Source organism: Nuphar pumila, chromosome 10 (genome assembly GCF_984573655.1).
Source record: "Nuphar pumila chromosome 10, dmNupPumi1.hap1.1, whole genome shotgun sequence".
NCBI lineage: Eukaryota > Viridiplantae > Streptophyta > Magnoliopsida > Nymphaeales > Nymphaeaceae > Nuphar > Nuphar pumila.
The window spans coordinates 94405897-94427478 of NC_143258.1; the positions used below are offsets into that span (position 1 = coordinate 94405897).

Here is a 21582-nt window from a genome sequence, read left to right on the forward strand (position 1 = left end):
TCATTAAAAAAATAATCGGCTTTGGATTCAGATTCAAATGAAAAAAGTTACAATAGAATTTGGATTCAGCTATTGAGGTTGGGCTCGTGTCGACCTGAAAAATATTTGGTTCAGTGTAATTTTCATGCCCATGTCTACACATAGATACGCATTCAAGTCAGGTTGGATATCCTACATCGGCTTATGGGGTTGCACAGGCAAGGCCCAAATCTCTTTTGGACTCGGACCCGGCTTGAGCTTTTCTAAATGGGAGCTTTGAGGAACAACAGAAAAAGAAAGGTTCGAGAATTGCCGTATCATATGATTCGGGTTGGATACATACAAGTCAGAACTGATGGGTCATCGGAATCCAGATCCAGTTTAGGGTTTAAATCTCATTAGGAGAGTTGGTTGAGCGTCAACATCATGTTGGATCATCATTGTATCAAATGTAACTTGATGACCCCAAACTTGGGATTTTGGAATCCTTCTTGTTAGTTTCCGATGCCAAAAGATCAGGTGCGAAAAGATCACGTGCAATATGATGGCACAAAAATCTGTGCCTTACGCACCTGATCACCCTCCATCTTGGGGGATAGGGCCTGTCAGTTGTGGGGCCCAAGACCTGATGGAGGGCGATCAGGTGGTTAATGCACAAATTTTGTGCCATGTGATTGCACCCAGACTTGTTTCCGACTGAGGGTGTTCTAGCAATACAGTTCCCATTGTGATGGAACCAATACCCTCTGTCATGTCAGCGTGGGAATTGAACATGGAAAAGTGGATTCTAAGCTAGATTCTCGTGGTGGAATCAGCATGGTAACAGTGGGTTCATTCAGTGTGCCGTGAAAAGACATAAAAGAGAAGCAAAGGACAAACAATATAAAAAATAGCTAGTAATTTTGTAGTGGGAATTTGTTTTTGTTTTTTTTTTCTCACATAACTGATTTGATTTTAGGAAAATAGAAAAGAAAAGCCAGAAATTAAAAAGAAATTGGCATACACTCAGAGGGACCAATTTGCAACGATTTACAAAATGGCAAAATTCAGGAACTATTTTGTAAAATGATTATCAAAAGCAAGGACCAAATTATAAAAAATCCCCAAAAATGTCACTTTTAGAACTAAGTTGTGGCCTCACAAGTACTATCAAGTTAATGCTCAATTGAGTTTGGTTGTGTTCTTGAAGAGTGAAAATACCGTTTAAAAGAGATTCATTTCTTTTGGGGTTACCTGCAAAAAAAGTTTTATGTTTAGTTACTTTTGAATACGGTTTTAAATAAGCTTCACTTTCTAAATCACATGAGATCCAACCAAAAGTACCTCAAGTTTATATAAGCTTTATGTGCCAATAGAACGATTCTTGCTCATGATGAACTTATAATGTCTGTTTGGAAAAATGGTGTTTGGGAGAAATTTATGAAAAATGACTTGTATAGAGAACCTACTGAAAATATTTGAAGGAACCCTCTTTGTTTTGGCAGTAGGACGTTTGCGTGCCACGAAATCATTGGGGTTTCAAATATTTTTCCTTCAAAAAAAAAAAATCATTGGGGTTTCCGTGGAAACTCATAATGCATGAAGCATAGTCCCACCATGTCAACAAAATACAAACAGTAGGTTTTCTTCCATCGCAGAAAGCGAGCCCCAAAATCAACAGAGTCCATCCCTTTTCCGCAGAATCATATAATCATCATGTGATTTCTCCATCATTTTCTAGGATACAGGTCTCAGCTTTATGTCTTGAAACATGGCAGAGTGCATTGGCGTGAGCCACATACCAACATAAATTTTCTCATGCTTGGTGACTGATCAAGCAAATGGTAAGAAACCATGCTGCTTTGGAAAGAGAATGATCCACATTGGATTCATCAGTAGTCAACTGTATATAGATTGGGGGTGCACTTGTAGGAGGTTTACATAAATTTATCTTTATATCATATGCATGACATAAATGAAAGTAACCCTAGAGTTTATACTCAAATTATCTATCAGGTTAATTATCTATATCTGTCAACGTCTTAGGGAAATATCTGTATGTGCATCACTTTCGTGTCCTTTTGGATTAAGATTGGTTAAAGATGAGTTGGACGAACCCCACATTAAATAAAATAATGTTGAAAATGATAATCACAATTAAGGATTTTGACTTCTTGAAAATGACAAATATATGCTCCCTATTATTTGTCATATGCATGTCTTTTCTTTTTTAATTATAATCACTGTACAGATTTACCAGAGTAAGAGCAAGAAGCTGGTACAAAAGAGGTGATGCATGAAGTGAGCATGTAAGAAATGCTTGGATACATGAAGTGCTTAAGGGGGAAGCAAGTAAGGAGCATAAAATATATATTAGAAATGAAAAATAAATGATATATATATATATATATATATATAAATGATATATATATATATATAAGGGGATTCAGATCAAGTCATTCATTGAATGACCTTAATTCGTGGTGTGTTATTACTTTTGGGCACACTGTTACACTTTTGAATGTTTAAAAAATAATAATAAAACAAACCTGACCTGAAGAGACGAGGGTTTGTCTCATCTCTCTGCTTCTTTTTCCCCTGCGAGCAGCAATGAGAGAGAGAGACCATGATTTATGGTCTCTCTCTCGCCTCTGGTTCAAAAGGAAGGAAAAATCTAATTGAAAGGAAATGAGTACGAGGGTGATAAGAAGTCACCCCTAGATGAATAGAAAGATGCATGTTTCCATTTCTAGGAGAATAAATTCAAGAAATTCAAGTCTAAAGGCACATTCTTCAAGAAATTCAAGAAGAATAAATTCAATAAGAAGCGTCCAGTGCAAACCAAGAACTCCAAGACTGCAATCAAGGGAGCATGTTTTTCTTGCAGAAAGATTGAGCATTTTAAGAATAATTGCCCAAATAAAACAAAAAAAGAGAATCCAAGAAAGCAAGTAAATGAAAAACGAGAAATAGTTTGCACTGTATATGAATCATTGATCGCAGATAGTGATCTTTCAAGATGGTGGATTGATTCAGGGGGTAACGCGATATGTGTTTAAGTCAAAGGAAGGACTCGTGGAGTTGAAGGAGCTGAAGCCTGGAGATCACAAGGTGTATATGAGAAATAACACCTATAGTGATGTGGTCGGGATAGGGACCTACATGCTCTAAATAGAAGAGACCAGTCTTTTACTGACAAATGCATTTTATATACCTTCCATGAGAAGAAATCTTTTAGCAGTAGGAGATTTTGCTAAAAAGGATTTTAAAATCCGCTTTTGGAGTGACAAGGTCAGTATTGAGAAAAATTAAAAAGTGAAGCTTAGGGGTCACTATGATGCTGACCATGGTCTCTTTCGTTTAAATATAATTCCTTTTATAAATAATGCAATGAATATTTCTAGTTATATTGATTATGCATTTTATGTCGATGCATATTTATGATATTTAAGGTTAGGACATGTAAATGTTAATAAAATAAAAAGAATAATTAGCATGAGATTATTAACTTCTCTTAAAAATATAAAATTTGAAATATGTGAATCATACATATCAGAAAAAATGATTAGAAAACTTTTTTCTAAGAAAAGTAGGTCATGTGACTTACTAGGTTTAGTACACAGATATTTGTGAACTCTTAACAGTAGAAACACATAAAAGAAAATCATATTTCATCACATTTATAGATGACTACTCAAGATATGAATATATATACCTAATCTCTAAGAAATCTGAAGCTCTAGAAAAGTTTAAGGCATATAAACATGAAGTTGAAGAATTACTAGGAAGAAAAATCCAAGTTATTAGATCCAATAAAGGAGGTGAATATAACTCTAAAGAGTTTAAGACTTTTTGCAATGATAATAACATAACTTCTTATACAACTATGTCTTATATACCTCAATAAAATAGTGTAGCGAAAAGAAGGAATAGAACTCTAATGGATATGACAAGGTCCATGTTAGCACATGCAAATCTTTCCAAAGAAATTTTGGGGAGAAGCAATTTGCACAACTATGTATATCATAAATAAGGTTCCTTCTAAAGTTGTAGAGCTTATACCTCATGAATTATGGACTGACAGAAAGCCAGATTTGAGTCATTTGCAAAAGTGAAGGTCACCTGCTCTTGTGACATTCTTAGTAAGATGAGAGACAAGCTAGCTAGCAAGACTATCAAATGCATCTTTATGGGATACCCAAAATGATCAATGGGATATCGTCTTTATAATCCTAAAAAAAGATTTATAGAGAGTAGAGAAGTGGAGTTCCTGAAAACCAAAGAAAATAATTTTGATCCTGAAGATGATGGTGTCCTTCTAGACATCATAAATGATTCTGGGTACCTACTCAAGAATTAGAGCATAACGATTTAGTTGTTGATAATGAGCAAACTTCACAATCAATAATTGGAAAGAAATGAACAAGAACTCCTCCATCTTATCTAAATGATTATTATACATCTTTCAATGAGAAATTATATTATTTTATGGATTTGGATGAAACTCTTGATAACCTAAGTTTTGAGGATGAAATTGCTTCAAAAGAATTTGAACTATGGAAAGAAGTAATGAAAAACGAGTTGACCACTATAGAAAAGAATGAAGTTTGGGAACTAGCCACATTACCTAATGGATATAGGGCAATTAGAAGCAAGTGTGTTCTCAAGGCAGATGGATCTATTGATAAATTCAATGTAAGATTAATAGCAAAAGGCTTTTTTCAACGAGAATGGATTGATTATGAAGAAACTTATTCTCCTTTAGCCAAACTGGCATCTATTCATATTATTTTGGCATTGGTAGCTTATTTTGTTCTTGACCTACGTCAAATAGATGTGAAAATGACCTTATTAAATCATAAACTAAATTAAATTATTTTCATGCTGCAACCAGAAGGTTTTAAAATTGAAGGTCAAGAGGATAAAGTATACAAGTTAAATAAACCCTTGTATGGACTTAAGCAGTCACTAAGACAATGGTATTTGACTTTTTATAATGCTATAACCAAATTGAGTTATGAGGCAAATAGTCTGGATAACTGTGTATATGCCAAGAATAGTGAGAGTAAGTTTATTATGTTATTCCTCTATGTTGATGATATATTAATTATAGAAAATAACATAAACATAATAAATATGACTAAATCATGGTTAAGTTCTCGATTTGAAATAAAGGATGTGGGTAAAACTCCATATATCCTTGGAATTAAGATACAGAGAAATAGAAAATCGAGATTGCTATGTCTAAGTCAAGAAAAATATCTTGACCACATTCTAAAGAAATTTAGAATAGAAAGTACCAAGACAAAGGGTACTCCTGTAGTAAAAGGTATAAAACTTAGTAAGAATGATTGTAAAAAAGATGGACAAGAAAAGTTGAATGTTCCTTATGCTTAGGCAATTAGAAGCCTGATGTATGCAATGCTTTGCACTCGACTTGATTTAAGTTTTGTTGTAAGTCTAGTGAGTAGATATCAAAGTATTCATGGGCTCTCTCACTAGGAAGTAGTGAAACAATTTTTTTGATATCTAAAGGGAACTAAGAAACTCAAGTTATGCTATCAGTCAGATAGTTTAAAGTTTGTAGGTTATTCAAATGTTGACTTTACTGATAATAGAGATGAAGTAAAGTCCACATCTAATTTATGTATTTATGTTAGGAGGTGGGACAATTGTATAGTCATGCAAGAAACAAGGGTGTGTGGTACAACATACCCAAAAAGCTGAGTATATTGCCTATAACATGGCAATCACATTTGATATGTGGATAAATCACTTGTTAAATGATTTAAAATTAGATATGCCAAAAGATCTAGTTCAACTTTTGTGATAATAAAGTTGTTATAAGACTAATACAAATACGAGTTGATAGCTATAAAAGTAAGCATATTGAAATTGAATATCAATATATTCATGATATACTTATGAAAAATGAAATAACAGTTTCAATAGATATATGAGTAAGATAGTGCTCAAATATGTCTAAATGGTGAGTGAATAAAGATCACTCAGAAAGTGTGTATGCAAGGTTTCGGTTGAGAACAAGTATAAAAACACAGGATATCCCTTATGGCCAAGTGGGAGATGTAAGGCTATATGGCCATAAAGTGACTGCTTGAATTGCAAAGAGACGTGTCTCTTGGGTCCGAAAGAATTTCTCCTACGGATGTGTCCCAAAACTTGAACTCTTTACAAGGTTATAAGTGCAGTGGAATAGTATGGGATCATACAAGAAAAAAGGCATTCAATTGGAAGAGAGTTGAGAGTGTGGATCTCCCTAGTGATTTCGAACGTACCAAGGTATACTTCACCTTGCAGCCTACACTGTTGTCCTAGCAATGTTGAATGACAGCCTGTCATCCATTTCAAACGAGCAAAATAGGTTGCTTTGTAAATTATTTTTCACAATGTAAATGTCAAAAACACATGATTAATAACATGAATATTTGCCTTATCAAAAAAAAAAAAACTTTGCTTGCTTCAATCTCATAGTCAATCGTTCTGATCAACCCACTGCTGATGCAACACAAAGAAATGTAGGAAACCCTTTAAAAAGTCTCAGTCTACGCGATCATATGCCTTCTCAAGATCTGATTAAAAAGACAACAATCCTCTGGGAGCTGGCTTTTAATTAATGAACCACTTCATGGGCTATGGATATGCTTTCTTGAATGGACTACCCTCTCGAGAATGCTTGTTGATTATCTGAGACAATTTTTTGGAGGACAGGTCTCATTCTATTCACTATAACTTTAGTAATAATCTTTAATATAACATTACATAGGGTGATCGGTCGAAAATCTATAATTTTGGATGCTCCATCAATCTTCAGAGTAAGAGAAATGTGTGTGGCATTAATAGGCTTCAAGGTGTCCCGACTCAAAAAAAATTCCTAACAGCCTAAGACACTTAAGCTCCCATGATGTGTCAATACTTCTGGTAAAAATATACTGGGAACTCATCTGGGCCTGGGGCACTGTCCCTCTTCATCTCAAAGATGACATCGTAATTCTACATCCGTTACATGCCTAATAAGCATCAAATTATCAACATCATCAACTTTAGGATCTGCCACCCCGTCAAAAATCGTCCATGACCTGCCCAACCCTTAGATATTTCACGCAACAATCTGCATTTTATTGAGGTTGATAAATAACCAAGCTTGAAGAAGCTCCTTGCTGATCAGCTGCATCATGACTGACTCCATGTCCATCTCTTTGCATTACATCTGTAATCTTTTGTTCCTTAACTGATCGGCCAATTTCCTGGCCACCCACCGTGCCATCGTGCACAACATTGGGCTGCTCACCTGCTACACCAGGGTCTTAGATCTTCCTTTCCAATACCTGGACCATACGGCTCACCATGGGTTGGGCTAGGCATCTCTTCCTAGCAACCTGCGAATTGGGTTTCTGCTCCAAACCCGCTAAAGAAGGACCTGCATTAAAAAACTGATTCTGTGCCTGTTTTGAATTGGATGTGAGTTGGGACACATCTACGCCACCTAGAATCCCATTAAGCTGTGTTTGGGAACCGGTGTTAGAAGGATTTGCAAGGATTCTGAAGAAATACAAAAACTGTACTTCAAGGAAAATGAATTTTAAAGGAGTTGTGGATTCTCTCTATTACTTGGAGGCATATGACTTTTTCAAGGATTCATGCTCTCAACTCCTCCTGGTTCCTCATCATGGTTGGTTGTAGGTGAGTGTAGTTGTAAGTAGAGGTGGCCAATGAGTCAGGCAGACCCGCCCAACCCATCATGGGCCGGGCTTGGGCCTATAAATTAGGTTCAAGTTCAACCCGAACTAAGTCAAAATGGACTAGGCGGCAGCCCAGCTTGACCTGTATTATATATAACATAATATATATATTTTTTATATTATATAATATGTATATTATATATAATATAATAAGCCCGGCTTGACTCGATTAGACCCACGGGTGGGCAGTGGGCTGAGGTTTTCCCCACGGGTTGGCCCGAACTGGACTGTTGGCCCAATAAATCAATTTACTGACCGGGCTTTGACGGGCCGTGGTTGGGTTGGCTCAGTCCATTAGTGAGCTGAGGTTTTCCCCATGGGTCGGCCCAAACTGGGATGTTGGCCCAATCCATCAATTTACTCGCCGGGCTTTGACCGACCACGGTTGGATCAATGGCCCAGTTGGCTCGGTCCATTAGTGGGCCGGGTCAACCCGTTGCCCACCACTAGTTGTTAACTGCACCATTATTGCAGTTAATAATGAAGTAAAATAGATGAATATAGGATTTGTTGAGGTAAATGGGGTAAAAAAACAGAAATTTAGAAACCCACCAAAATCCTTGTGATTCAAGGTATTGTAAATATCTTATCTTTATTAAAGGAGTTGAAATTTGAAATTTTTGGTATTTTGAGTTGGGTGGCTCCCAACCGACATTTAAGCTTCCCTCCACTTCTTTCTCGCAAACACATTTCAAATACGTTTAGACCCGACGACTCCTACACCCTCACAACTCCTCTCATACCCTACTCCCAAACAAAGCCTTATACGTGGGAACAATATCCAAGTGGGTAGTGTCAGCTTGGAAAGTAAATTTCCAAACAAAATCTCCCCCAAATGCGTTACTAAAAGAGCTCATGCCACTTGGAATCTCACCAAGGCAAGAGACCAACGAGTTTGGCGACTGCTGCCTTTTACCAGATAGTGGTAGTAAAGTGCACATTCACGAAAGAAACTGCAGCTCCTTTCACCGCAACCAAAGGCCAACATGAACTTCAATAACGCAGGGAAGGAATTTCATGGTGAGTGAAAGCATAGGGACAAGAGTAGTGGATGAGCCATTGCATCTTTGGTGACCGACACTTGATGCCTTTAGAGCCATTAGGTGCACCATTATTTTCAATATGCTGGCTCAGTGGGTGCTGTCCGATTAAGATAGAATCTTTTAGAGATAGTAGTAGAAGTCTGCTATACTGACTTTATCATATTCTGCACACTCTTTTGGCATTTCTCCTCGTCCTGAAGTCGAAGGCTCTTCTTTCTTTATCCTTTAATGAACTGCAGAGTACTTGTACAAATGCAAGATGATGCAGCACACACACAACAGTTAAAAGTTAAACAGATAATTATCAAAACTAAACTGATTAAGAAACCATAAACTTAGAAAGGTTTAGGATGATACTTGTCAACCAGACACTGCAAACACTTCAAATTTCATGAAATAAGTATGCGTAAGTAGGCTGTAAAGCATATGAGAGAGAGAACGAGAGAAATTGCCATTTTCCAGGATGTAAATGCATCATACTTAAAAGAAAATTTACATTTTCTCAGAAAGAGCTATTGTTAGAGAAAACCTAACAGAAGTTGCATTAACTGTGTTTGGTGCATCCATTAACAAAGCTACAGTGATTCTCACCAACAGGTTGGTCTCCATGTCTCCAAACAAAGCTGTAAATGGCATACATAGAGCAAAAGAGTTGATGTATATGTGTAGGTGATCTGCACATCAGCCACCATTCATCCAAGTTGCTGTAAGAATCCACTGGTACCTACTTTAGCCTGTTTGTTCACCACTTTAAGCCAAGCACGCAATTTACATATTGGTCCAGTGGCACTCACTTTAGTCTGTCTGTTCACCTCTTTAAGCCAACCAGACAATTTACATGTTGGCCTTCCTTTCCCATCTCTCTTTCGCATCAAGCCTGAGAAAATGAGATTTTTCATGTATACTAGTTGAGAGTGTCATATTTTGACAAATAAAAATAAATGCATTCATAATTTCAAAAAAGAAAAGAGCAATCGCTGCAAACGGCATTTAGAATTTGTTTGAGGCAGAGTTGCATTGGTACTTGACATACTCTTGCATACCATGTATTAGGTGTAACGGTATCATGTACTAGTATGAAACTCATCTTAAAAACCATATATAAGGGCAATGATTACACAAGAAACTTATCCCAAATGAACTCAAACTGGTACCACATACAAAGTATGAAACCATAATTTTTATTATGGTTTTGTAATGATAATTATAGCATATCACAATATCACATTATTCTTAAAAATATGGTTGCAATCTTTAAAAAAATGTTAATAAAAGATGCCAGTGAAACACTAGCCACAAGCTCCATAAGTATTTATATCTTACTCAGTAAAGTAATCAGAGAACTTCTGAAAAACATATTGACTACAATAAAGACTAAACGAGCTCATAATTTCAAAAAAGAGATGAGCAATCACTGCTGACCATATCCGTTTGAAGCATAGTTGCATTGGCAATTGACATGCTCTTCATACCATGTACCAAGTGTACCACTACCATATACTAGTATGAAACTCGTTTTAGAAACCATATATGAGTGATAAATACATAAGAAACTCATCCCAATGAACTAAAACTCATACAACATACAATTCGAATGTGTTTCACATGCATTTAATTAAAAAAATAAAAATACAATTTGTATTATGGTTTTGCAATGATAATTACTAGTATAATGCTAGACAATTATAAATATTATTATAAACCTAATAATTTATCATTTAATAAAAGATGCCACTAAGGGCAAACAACGGGTCAAGTACTCGATGGGCTTGCGGATACCGACCAGATAAAGGGTTGGCTTCAGTACCAGTTTTGGCCCCAAGCTCGATTAACCTCAGGCCGGGCCTAAGCTGATTATTGATTGGATCGGGCTGCTGTATATCCTTGTGCTAAGTTGGGCCCTAATGACCCTTATCATTGTGCATGCCAATACCTAGAGTGCGACAATGGGCTGCTGACATCATGAAGCTGTTAAAATATTTATATGTAATATCAAAGTACTTTTTGTTTTGTATATAGTATATACCAAAGTATACTAAAGTTCTCATATTTTCTCTATTTTTTACCTCTTATATTTCAGGTATACTAGACACATACCTATTAAGTATTTGTCCTTTAGACAAGGTATACTCAAAATATACCTATTAGGTTTATGGTAAGTATACTTTAGGTTAGATCAGATTTTTTATTTTTTTAGTCTTTATTAAAATAACTAAATATTTTATTTCTGTTCTTTTATTTTTGTTTTTTTGGTCATTTTTTGAATAACCAACCAACATTGCGATTTTCTCTCCATTAGGATTTTCACAAACGGTTAATTTGACTAGTCAAACTAGATGTTAGATGAACTCATTTATGTACTGCTTCTTTTTGTTGTATAATTGAGAGAGCAATTGGTGTAAATAAATGTGTGCATGAGTGTTTGTAGTGAGGATTTCTTGTAAATAATATGAACATTTTATTAATAAAAATGAATATTTTTTATATTTCTTGTTCTTGTTCTCGGCTATGTATTGTTTCTTGTAGCCAAACTCATTGTGGTAATGCATTTGGATCTCATTTGTTTTAGTAAAATTATTATTTTTTATTTTCTTTTTGTGTCTCGGATTCCATGCCACTTCATGACAAAAGCTAGCTGTCTCATGGCACTGTAGGCTCGGTATGAGCTTCAGCCATGGTGTCACCTTGGAGATGAAATGAAATGGGGATCTTCGAAACACGAGCTTAGATTAACAAGAGCAAGTGTCAAGAATGACACTAAAGCATAACCCTTAAAAAGGGTATAACTGGAAACAAAATAAAAATAAAAATGCATTCTTTATTGATATGAAAAACCAATTGCTTAAGAAGCATTGGAGTAAAATACAAGAGGGGCTGCACCCCTTTATATACACAGCTGAAAGAGGACTCAATAGAGCTGTTGGGCACAGTCCAACAGCTCTATTTAGAGCTGTTGGAATGTGTCAGTCCAACAGCTCTATTAAGAGCTGTTGGACTGTGTCAGTCCAACAGCTCTATTGCTAGTCAAGTCTGGACAGGACTTGACTAGCAACAGTCATTCTAGTTCAAACTGAACTAGATGACATAAAGACAAAAAATAAAAAATAAAGGAAAAAAATTACAGAAAAGAAAGAAATGAAAAATGTATATATATATATATATAATATAATATTATTATATATACATATATGTACAGTTTTACATTTTAACACTCCCCCTCAAACTTACGGTACAATGAGCGAAAGTTTGTCTAAGAGAAAGTGAAATCGGGGAGCAGCGAGAGGCTTTGTAAAGAAGTCTGCTAACTGATATTCTGAAGTGACATATGGCAGATCAATTATCCCGTGTAGATATTCCTCTCTGACGTAGTGACAATCCATTTCGATGTGTTTGGTGCGTTTGTGGAATGTTCTGTTACTGGCAATGTAGATCGCACTTTTGTTGTCACAACACATTTGTGAAGCCTTTGTTGCTTCAACTCCCATGTGAGCAAGCAGTCGTCGGAGCCAAACTACTTCCATGGTCGTGGTTGCCATGGCTCTGTATTCAGCTTCGGTGGATGAGAGAGAAACCTTCTGCTGCTTTTTACACCTCCACGAGATTAATGATTCCCCTAAAAAGACACAAAAGCCAGTGGTTGAGTGTCTGTTATTGGGATCACCTCCCCAATCAGCATCAGTATATGCAATTAAATCAAGAGAAGAGGAGGAAGATAAGAAAAGTCCTCGTGAAAGAGAGGACTTGATGTATCTGATAATACGCATGACTGCTCCCATATGAACAGAAGTAGGAGCATGTTGAAATTGACTTGCTGTATGAACAGCATGTGCTATATCTGGTCTGGTAATGGATAGATAGGAAAGTGCCCCGACAAGCTGTCTGTAAGGAGTAGGGTCTGCAAGAAGTTCTCCATCATCAATCTTCATTTTAACATTAACAACTTCTGGAGTGTCGACTTTCTTATCATCAGTAATACCAGACCTGAAAACAATATCAAAAGCAAATTTAGTCTGAGATAATAAATATCCTCTAGGAGAATAAGCAACTTAAATGCCTAAAAAATATCTCAACAAGCCCAAATCAGTCATTTCAAAATGAGATTTAAGAAGTGTTTTGATTGTTTCAACTCCCTGTTTATCGCTTCCGGTGATGATCATATCATCCACATAGAGAAGAAGCACAATGATCCCTGCATCAGAATTCTTAATAAACAAAGCAGTGTCAGTTAAACAGAATTGAAAACCAATATCAATCATAACACGACTAAACCTATCATACCAAGCTTTTGGTGCTTGTTTAAGTCCATAAAGAGCTTTTTCTAAGCGGAGGACTTTACCCTTAGGAATACTTAGACCAGGAGGGGGTTCCATATATACTTCTTCAACTAGCTTTCCATTTAAAAAAGCATTTTTGACATCCATTTGAAAAATAGACCATTTTTTGATAGAAGCTAAGGCAATTAAGGTTCGGACAGTAGTCATACGAGCCACCGGAGCAAAGGTTTCTTCATAATCAATCCCATATTCTTGGGCATAACCTTTGGCTACTAAACGGGCTTTATATCTTTCAAGAGTACCATCACTCTTGGTTTTAATTTTATAAACCCATCGACATCCTATAGTTTTCTTCCCTGAAGGAAGATCTTGAATATTCCATGTAGAAGCCTTTTCAAGTGCATCTAATTCAGCTTTCATGGCTTCTATCCATTTGATATCATTTTTTGCTTGAAAATATGTGGATGGTTCTTCATATGAGTGAATTAATGCAATAACTGCCCTATATGTGGGTGAGAAAGACTCGTATGATACAAACTTTCCTGGAGGCCTCGAGATTCGGGTTGATTGTCTAGTTGGAATGTTAGAATATTTCTCAAGTGCACATGGAGGATTAGACTCTTGTCGCCTGGAATATTGAATACTAGTATCTCTATGAACTTCTTCATTTTCAACATTAAGATCAATAATTCTTTGATCATCATCAAAGTTACAGTCAAGGTCATATTCATTAGATGTTGATGTTAGATCTAGCAAAAAGGAGTATTCAGTGACGTCTTTTAATTTTCTAAAATCAAAGAAGCTCTCCTTTTCAAGAAAGGAAACATTTCTAGACACATATAGTTTATTATTTTTGAAGTCAAAACATCTATAACCTTTCTGGTTTTCAGCATATCCTAAAAAGGCACAGGGAATCGCACGAGGGGAAAGTTTATCATTTTTGTCAGTAAATATGAAACATTTGCACCCAAATATTCTTAGTCTAGAGTAGTCTGGAGAAATGTTCATAAGTTTTTCAATGGGAGTGATATTTTGTAACGAAGAAGATGGCATCCTATTAATGAGATATGTGGCAGTTAAGGCAGCTTCTGCCCAAAAGTCTTTCGAGACTTGATTTGCTATTAATAAAGTCCTAGTGGTTTCTATAATATGGCGATGTTTTCGTTCTGCCAGTCCATTTTGTTGAGGTGTATAAGGACAAGATCTTTGATGTGTGATGCCATGCAATTTAAGATAATTTTGAAAATCTGTGGATAAGAACTCTCCCCCTGAATCTGTGCGAAAAATAGTAATATCATTTTGAAACTTGTTTTTAACCATATTATGAAAAGTTTGAAAGTATGAAAATACTTCAGACTTATGTTTGAGAAAGTACATCCATGTATGTCGGGAGAAATCATCGACAAAAATAACATAGTAAACAAATCCTCCTTTAGAAATTACTGGTGCAGGACCCCAAACATCCGAGTGTATTAATTCAAGTGGTCTTGAAGAGAAAAAGGTTCTGTTCTGAAATGGTAATCTTTTCATTTTGCCGAGAATACAATCTTTACAATCAAATGATTCAGAATTACAAAATTTCCCTAGATTTGGAAAATGTTGGATTTTGGCTATATGTGGGTGACCAAGTCTCTTATGCCACAGTTCCAACTCTATTTTTTGAATATTATAACAAAAAGCTTTCTTTGGCATTTCCAAAAAATCCATGTAATAGAGTCCTCCTTCTCTATGGCCTTCCCCAATCAGCTTGCCTGACTGGCGATCCTGTACCCAACAACCATGAGAAGAAAAAGAAATATTACACCCATAATCAGAAATTTGAGATACAGATAAAAGATTTAAATTTAATTTGGGAACATGTCTAATTTCTGGAATAAAAAATTTTTTTGTTTTATAAATTTTTTCAAAATTTCCTATTCCTTCTATTTCAAGAGAAGTCCCATCAGCAGTAAAGACCTTTGACACACTTGTTTTATTTTTAACACATTTGGATAGACTTTGATTATTTGGGGTCATATGAAAAGATGCACCCGAGTCAAGAAGCCAAGAAATTTTACCTAGATCAGAAAAAGATGAGGCTGTTGCGCCGGTTGAAGCTTCAGATGAGGAAGAGGCACCTTTGATGAGAGGCTGAAAAATCTCCATTAGTTGGGCCAGGGAAACTGGTGCATCCTGATCTTTAGGCTCCGATCCAGCAATTGCAGCTCTTTTTTCTCTCAGCTCCTTAAGTTTGGGACATTGTGGCCTGTAGTGTCCCGGTTCATGACAGTGATGACAAATAACTTTCTTCTTATCATAGTCACCATTTTGTCGGTTAAAGTGAGGAGGCCTATATGACCGAACATGATTCTCTGGTCTAGACACGGCTAAAACGGAATCATCTTCAATTTTTAAAGAACCTTTCCGGAGACGATTTTCTTCCATTGTTAACTCTTCAATAGTTTCAACAATAGAAGAAATTTTTCCCCGGTGAAGTAGGGCCGATTTAGTGGTTTCAAATTCCGGCCTTAATCCAGTGATAAACTGGTAAAAATGTTCGGCATCGAGTTGTTTCTGACGAAGCTCGATGTCTTCGGCACAATGCCACTTTGGTTCTAAAAGGGAAAGTTCTTCCCAAAGTTCGGACAACCCATTGTAATATTCACGAATAGTTTTGTCTCTTTGTGTCATCATTCGAACTTTTTCTTGGAGGTTGCACACGTGTGCAATATCTTTAAGGGAATACATATTCTTAAGGTATTCCCATGCCTTATCGGCATGATCAAATTTGGCAAGACTTGAGCATTTTTTAATGTCAACGCTATTGATAAGCCATGACATTATCTTCGCATGAGATATTCTCCATTCTTTCCATTTCTTCTCGTATGAGGCAATAACCTTGATTTTCTCTTCTTCCGATGGAGGGACCTCTTTATCTCCCTCCTTTTTAGTAAGAGATAGCTTAGGTTCCGAATCGGAACCATCCACAATCCCCCATAAGCCTTTTCCCCATATATGGTGCTTCATGATTGAAGCCCATGTTACATAGTTCGTATCGCTTAGTTTCATAGGCATGATGGTGACTTTATCATTGTCATCCATCGATTACAAGGAGAGAAAGAATAGGGATAGAAGAGAAACAAGGAAAATAAAAAAGAAAGAAAAAAAAACAATACAACAAGATGTGAAATCTTCTCCAATGAAGTGATAAAACACTTCTCTTCAAGTGGCGAACACTTTTGCAAACGGGCACAGAAACCGAGGCAGCTTTTCCTCAAGATTTAGTACTTCCGCGGCTCTGATACCATGAAATGAAATGGGGATCTTCGAAACACGAGCTTAGATTAACAAGAGCAAGTGTCAAGAATGACACTAAAGCATAACCCTTAAAAAGGGTATAACTGGAAACAAAATAAAAATAAAAATGTATTCTTTATTGATATGAAAAACCAATTGCTTAAGAAGCATTGGAGTAAAATACAAGAGGGGCTGCACCCCTTTATATACACAGCTGAAAGAGGACTCAATAGAGCTGTTGGGCACAGTCCAACAGCTCTATTAAGAGCTGTTGGACTGTGTCAGTCCAACAGCTCTATTGCTAGTCAAGTCTGGACAGGACTTGACTAGCAACAGTCATTCTAGTTCAAACTGAACTAGATGACATAAAGACAAAAAATAAAAAATAAAGGAAAAAAATTACAGAAAAGAAAGAAATGAAAAATGTATATATATATATATATATATATATATAATATAATATTATTATATATACATATATGTACAGTTTTACATTTTAACAGGAGAGTGGAGGATGGTTTATATAACATGATCCTAAATCTCATTTAAATATGGTATGTGACAGTTCACAAAAATCCAATGACCCACAGTCTGGGTAGTTATTTTTCACCATATGCTCCAGGATCAACCCCCAGCAGCGACATCAGCACACATTGTAGAGTGGATCGGATCGGATCTGGTTGGCTATCTGTCTTAATTATTGGAACTGAAACTGATTCTAAATGCTCAAGCAAATGTAGATCCAACTTCACTCTCATTGTTATCTGGGTCATCGTATTGGCTATGGATTAGAGATCAAATCAGAACATGACCCTAATCGAATAGCTGATATGGTGTTATCCTAACTCCCCTTTCATTCGTTTATGGCCCTATAGATAACAGAAATAAAGTTCCAAAACAACAGATTACTGAAGTACTCCAGGAAAAAGATGCCCCTATGACAGAGCAAGTTTTGTTCTAAAGTAATCAAGCTTATCAGAGGTGGTTCTCAATATACAAGCAACAGGTTGAACTCATCTATTTCATGATGTTATCGTGTTTAGGCCACAAACTGAGAGAACACTGATGCATAGCCCTGGTCTGATTTAAAAAGCAGCTTGGAAATAACCCTAACAAGAACTAATTTAGGTCATTACCTTTGAAATCCAGTACAAACAAAACTGAGCAGTTCGGAATCAATAAATTAAAGCAGTGAGCTATTGTTGACTTGACACTTGGACTGATTAAGTTCCTATAGATCTCAACTTGTCAGGTCAAGAGCATCCCAATTGTGTTGCCAACGTCCTAAGTTCCATCCTCCAGCAATCAAATACTGTTGGATATATGACACTAATATACGGAAACTATCATTAATAATGAATATGTCATGTCAAAATAAAAACTAGAAGAGATGTTACCCCCAATGTAATTTCTGGCGCTTTTTCCATTCACAAGATGGTGCCTCTTCTTTCTGCACAAAAAGAGGATGTTGCATTAGAGAAAATTCCATAGTAACCAAACTAGATGTGCACCATACAGCACATTTTTCTGGGAATATAAACATGAGAATGTGTATATTTCTTAAGAGGAACTGCACCATGTGTTCTATTGCCAGGAATTTCTCAGCAAGAGATATCTTGAAAGATTAAAAAAAAAAAGTTTTCTTGCAAAAATAATACCAGGAGGAAAAGAAAAAAATGGAAATTTTAGTAAACTCTTTTCCACTTCAAGCTCTGTAAAAATACGTGAAAATATCACTGTAACGTCACAATAAATTCAGGATTTCATGATAATTTGGTAATGTTGCAAAATTCTTGATTTTCTTGTAACCTTGACAAAAAATTATGATATTTTCAAAAAATTAGAAACAAAGATAGGAAGCAATCATGACAAAGAGAATGCTCCATCTACTCTTCCCAAATGAGAAATCTTTGAAATTCTATCACTCAATACACAGCAGAAGTTATGATTGTGGTTGGTGGGAATCAGTAGTAGTGTGCATGACTATGAGAGAGATGGAAGAAGAAAAAAAAAAGGTAGCAGTAACAATAGATAAAAGTAAAGCCTAATCTCTTTAACATACACAAATGACCTGACCTGACAACAGTCCGTAAAGAAATGCAAGGTTAACCGTTGCAGTCAACTACCAAATCTGATCAAGTCCTGTTTTTTTTTTCTTTTATTTTTGTTTCCATTAAAACTTACCTAGAATTGCAGCTCAGAGTTTACAAGAATCAGATAAAGTCAGATGCAGGTGCATTTCACCAACTCGAGTGATGCCATCAAGTCAACCAATGGTCAAGTCTCTAATCCAAGTGAAGAATCATAGTTACTTGGATAGGAACTCAGCCAACTAGAGCCAAGAGCCAAGATCAACAAAGTATAGAACCTAGGGAATCAGGTGAACTGAACACTCGGTGTTGAGCCACAAAATAAGATCCTGAAACACGAGGCCGAACCCAGCGCTTGAGTAAATCCTATGAGACTGTATGAGTTTATACCACTAAAAGAGAAGAGACATTGGAGGATCAGTTGAAAGAGAAACCAAGGGTGATGCCTACGAGTTTTAAATACTGAAAGAGCAGGGACATCAAAAGATCAGTTGAAAGAGAAACCAATGTGATAATCATGAAAGCCTACTTACTTTGTTCTTGATTGAACTGGTCAATGTAGAAGCTTCAGAAAGTAATGGTTGTGATTCAGCATCAGTCTTTTTGGTGTTTACTTCCTTCACAACTGCATCTGCAACAGCACCCATATTTTCTGCATAAAATATTATTTGTTTGAGAAAGAAAAAAACATAAACCAAAAGAATCAAAATGCCTTCATCATACATGACTACAAGAGGACCTTTTGAATTCTTCTGTTGCTTAGATCTAACTAATGTCTTCTTCATCTGTAATCGTCTCTGGTGCAGCTCCTGCCAATAGTTATGGTAACTCAAATCATGGCTAGACCACAGGAAATGACAATATGATTTTTTGTAATGCAAAAGTAAAATAAAAAGGATCAAGGAACAGCAGAATATTCAACTGCAAAAACAAGCAAGAAACCAACATTGAACATGTTGATCAGCATTCCAGTAAGCCGTTTATAAGAAACAAAATATTTCAATCGATCATCAAAGGTAAACTTGAGTAGATGGATACTACATATTTTTTTCAGTGATAGTTGTTAAAAACAACAAAAAGAAATACAAAAGTCCACATAATTGTGATGCCAAATGCAAGTATTTTAATTCTAAAAGGTAAAAATATGATTAAAGATCTCAGCTGTAACTGCAGCCTCTGCATGATACACTATCTTTGTGTTAAATTGGACCATAGTTTTCCATCTTTTGTTGGATAAGACACTTGTAAGAGACACAATACACACCATATATTGTAACAAAGCTTCTAGTGGATTTTCTGGTTCAATCTGCTATATGAGAAAACCACTAACTAGATAAAGATTAAACTTCTTAACCAGCCTTTTAAATGCAAAATAGCTACTTTAATTATCAATATCTTTATATAAAACATATATTTGTTTATTATTTTCGACAACCCATATTATTTGTGTTAAATATTGAATACTGTTTTTTTTATAAATTGTATCAATGTTTTTAGAAACTTGAACAAAATCTTTTTGAAAGAATACCAATATGTGTTTCAGGTGGAGTTGTACCAGAAACTTTTTAGGACTCTACATAGCAGTAATTATACTAGTACCAATGCTCATCCTATCTCTGGCAATTTAGCTGATCAAATCATCTCCTACATCTCTTCTTCTTCATCTTTTGCTTCTGTGAACTGCCTTCACATGAAGTAGATATTCCGATGAGAAAAAAGTTGTCCTTAGAAGATAATGGCAATAATGTTCTTAGAAGATATACATATATATATATATATACATATATATATATATATATACATATATATATATAGAGAGAGAGAGAGCATACTGGAGGAAATTTTCCATTCCATAGCTATCTAAGAAGAAAATCAGGAGATCGTGCAGTAATTATTGGAAAAACAAATTGCCACATGTCTTGTGGAAATCCTTAATTTTTACTTCCTACGTTGGGTTGAGGGCAATTTCATCATGTTGGAAGCCTACGTTCTGGATTCATCGTTCTTGAAATTGGACCCTTGCATCATCTGTCCCAAACAAGTATCCATTGTCTCTCCCTTGCTGATCACCAACAAATTCCCAAGATGGCCATGCTAATTGTGTTGTAACAACAAGCACATGAATTTATGACACTGTGGTTGCTGCTGTTTTCATACCTTTCTGGTTTGATTATTCTCATCCTTTCCTTATGATTGCAGGGCGGCTTTCTGCGTCATTTAGTTACCTATTGGTCACAATTCTAAATTCATCTACTTGTATTTTAGATAATCATGGGTTTGTTATTGGTTCATGTAGGGACAACTCTTGTTGGGTAGAGTTTGGAGAAGGTGGGAATTTATCATAAATAGAAGGTTATCACATTCGGCATAAATAAGATGAAGAAATCAAGAGATCACACAGTAATTATCTCAAAACAGAGGGCAACATGAACTTTATCATGAATGGAAGGTTATCACATTCTGCAAAATACAAAAGAAGAAACAAAATGGGATCGATGAAACGTCCAAGAACTTAAGGCTCTGTTTTGAGAGCCTTCATTGAGATGGAAACACCATTTCCACGTGTCGCCAAAATATGGTTTTGCCAAAATGTGGTGTTGAGAATGGAGTTGCCAAAAACATCCTCTTGTGATGTAGTGTTGGGACTGCCAACTCCATTCCCAACGCAGTGTCTTCACAACACCGCTGCTTCCAAACAGTAGAGAGTATGAGAGCACTGGAGAAAACCGAAACACATCTCCAATTCAAGGCTCCCAAACAGAGCCTAAACATTATCCGCAAAAATTAGCGGCAGAAAAGAATGGAGAAGGAATTGCCGGAGAAATTCGAAGAGGTGACACAAAACCAAGTGGGTATCTCAAAATTCGTCGGAAATCACTAAATTCAGAGATATCGAGCAAATGGGTGGACAAGTTTCAACATGAACGGAAAGATAACCGAAGAAATTCAAGAGAGAACACGCGAAAAAGACCAACCGAGAAACCAAGAGGGCACCTTGAGCTTGTTGATCTGAACGTGGGTGGCAGTCGGGGAATAGAAATCAGGCTGTAGAGCGGGGCCTGCCGCTATTGCTGCTTCCCGCGGGTCGTCCTCCTCCATTGCTTCTTCTACGATCTTTCCCAAACCGGAGAAGGGAGTTGCTCTTTTACATGTCCACTCGAACCGGACCTGGATCGTGGGT

At 36.2% G+C, this 21582-nt stretch overlaps 1 protein-coding gene across 1 annotated transcript; it reads right to left on the reverse strand.

Moving 5' to 3' along the window:
- Positions 1-9175: 9175 nt before the first annotated feature.
- LOC149827420 (uncharacterized) lies at positions 9176-21520 on the reverse strand. The gene is made up of 5 exons (XM_090019359.1): positions 21396-21520; positions 19141-19210; positions 18935-19053; positions 17709-17761; positions 9176-9638 (listed from the first exon to the last, which is right to left on the reverse strand). The coding sequence occupies exons 1-5, from the start codon at positions 21498-21500 to the stop codon at positions 9596-9598; spliced, it is 390 nt and encodes a 129-aa protein (XP_089875485.1). The 5' UTR covers positions 21501-21520; the 3' UTR covers positions 9176-9595.
- Positions 21521-21582: the final 62 nt, after the last annotated feature.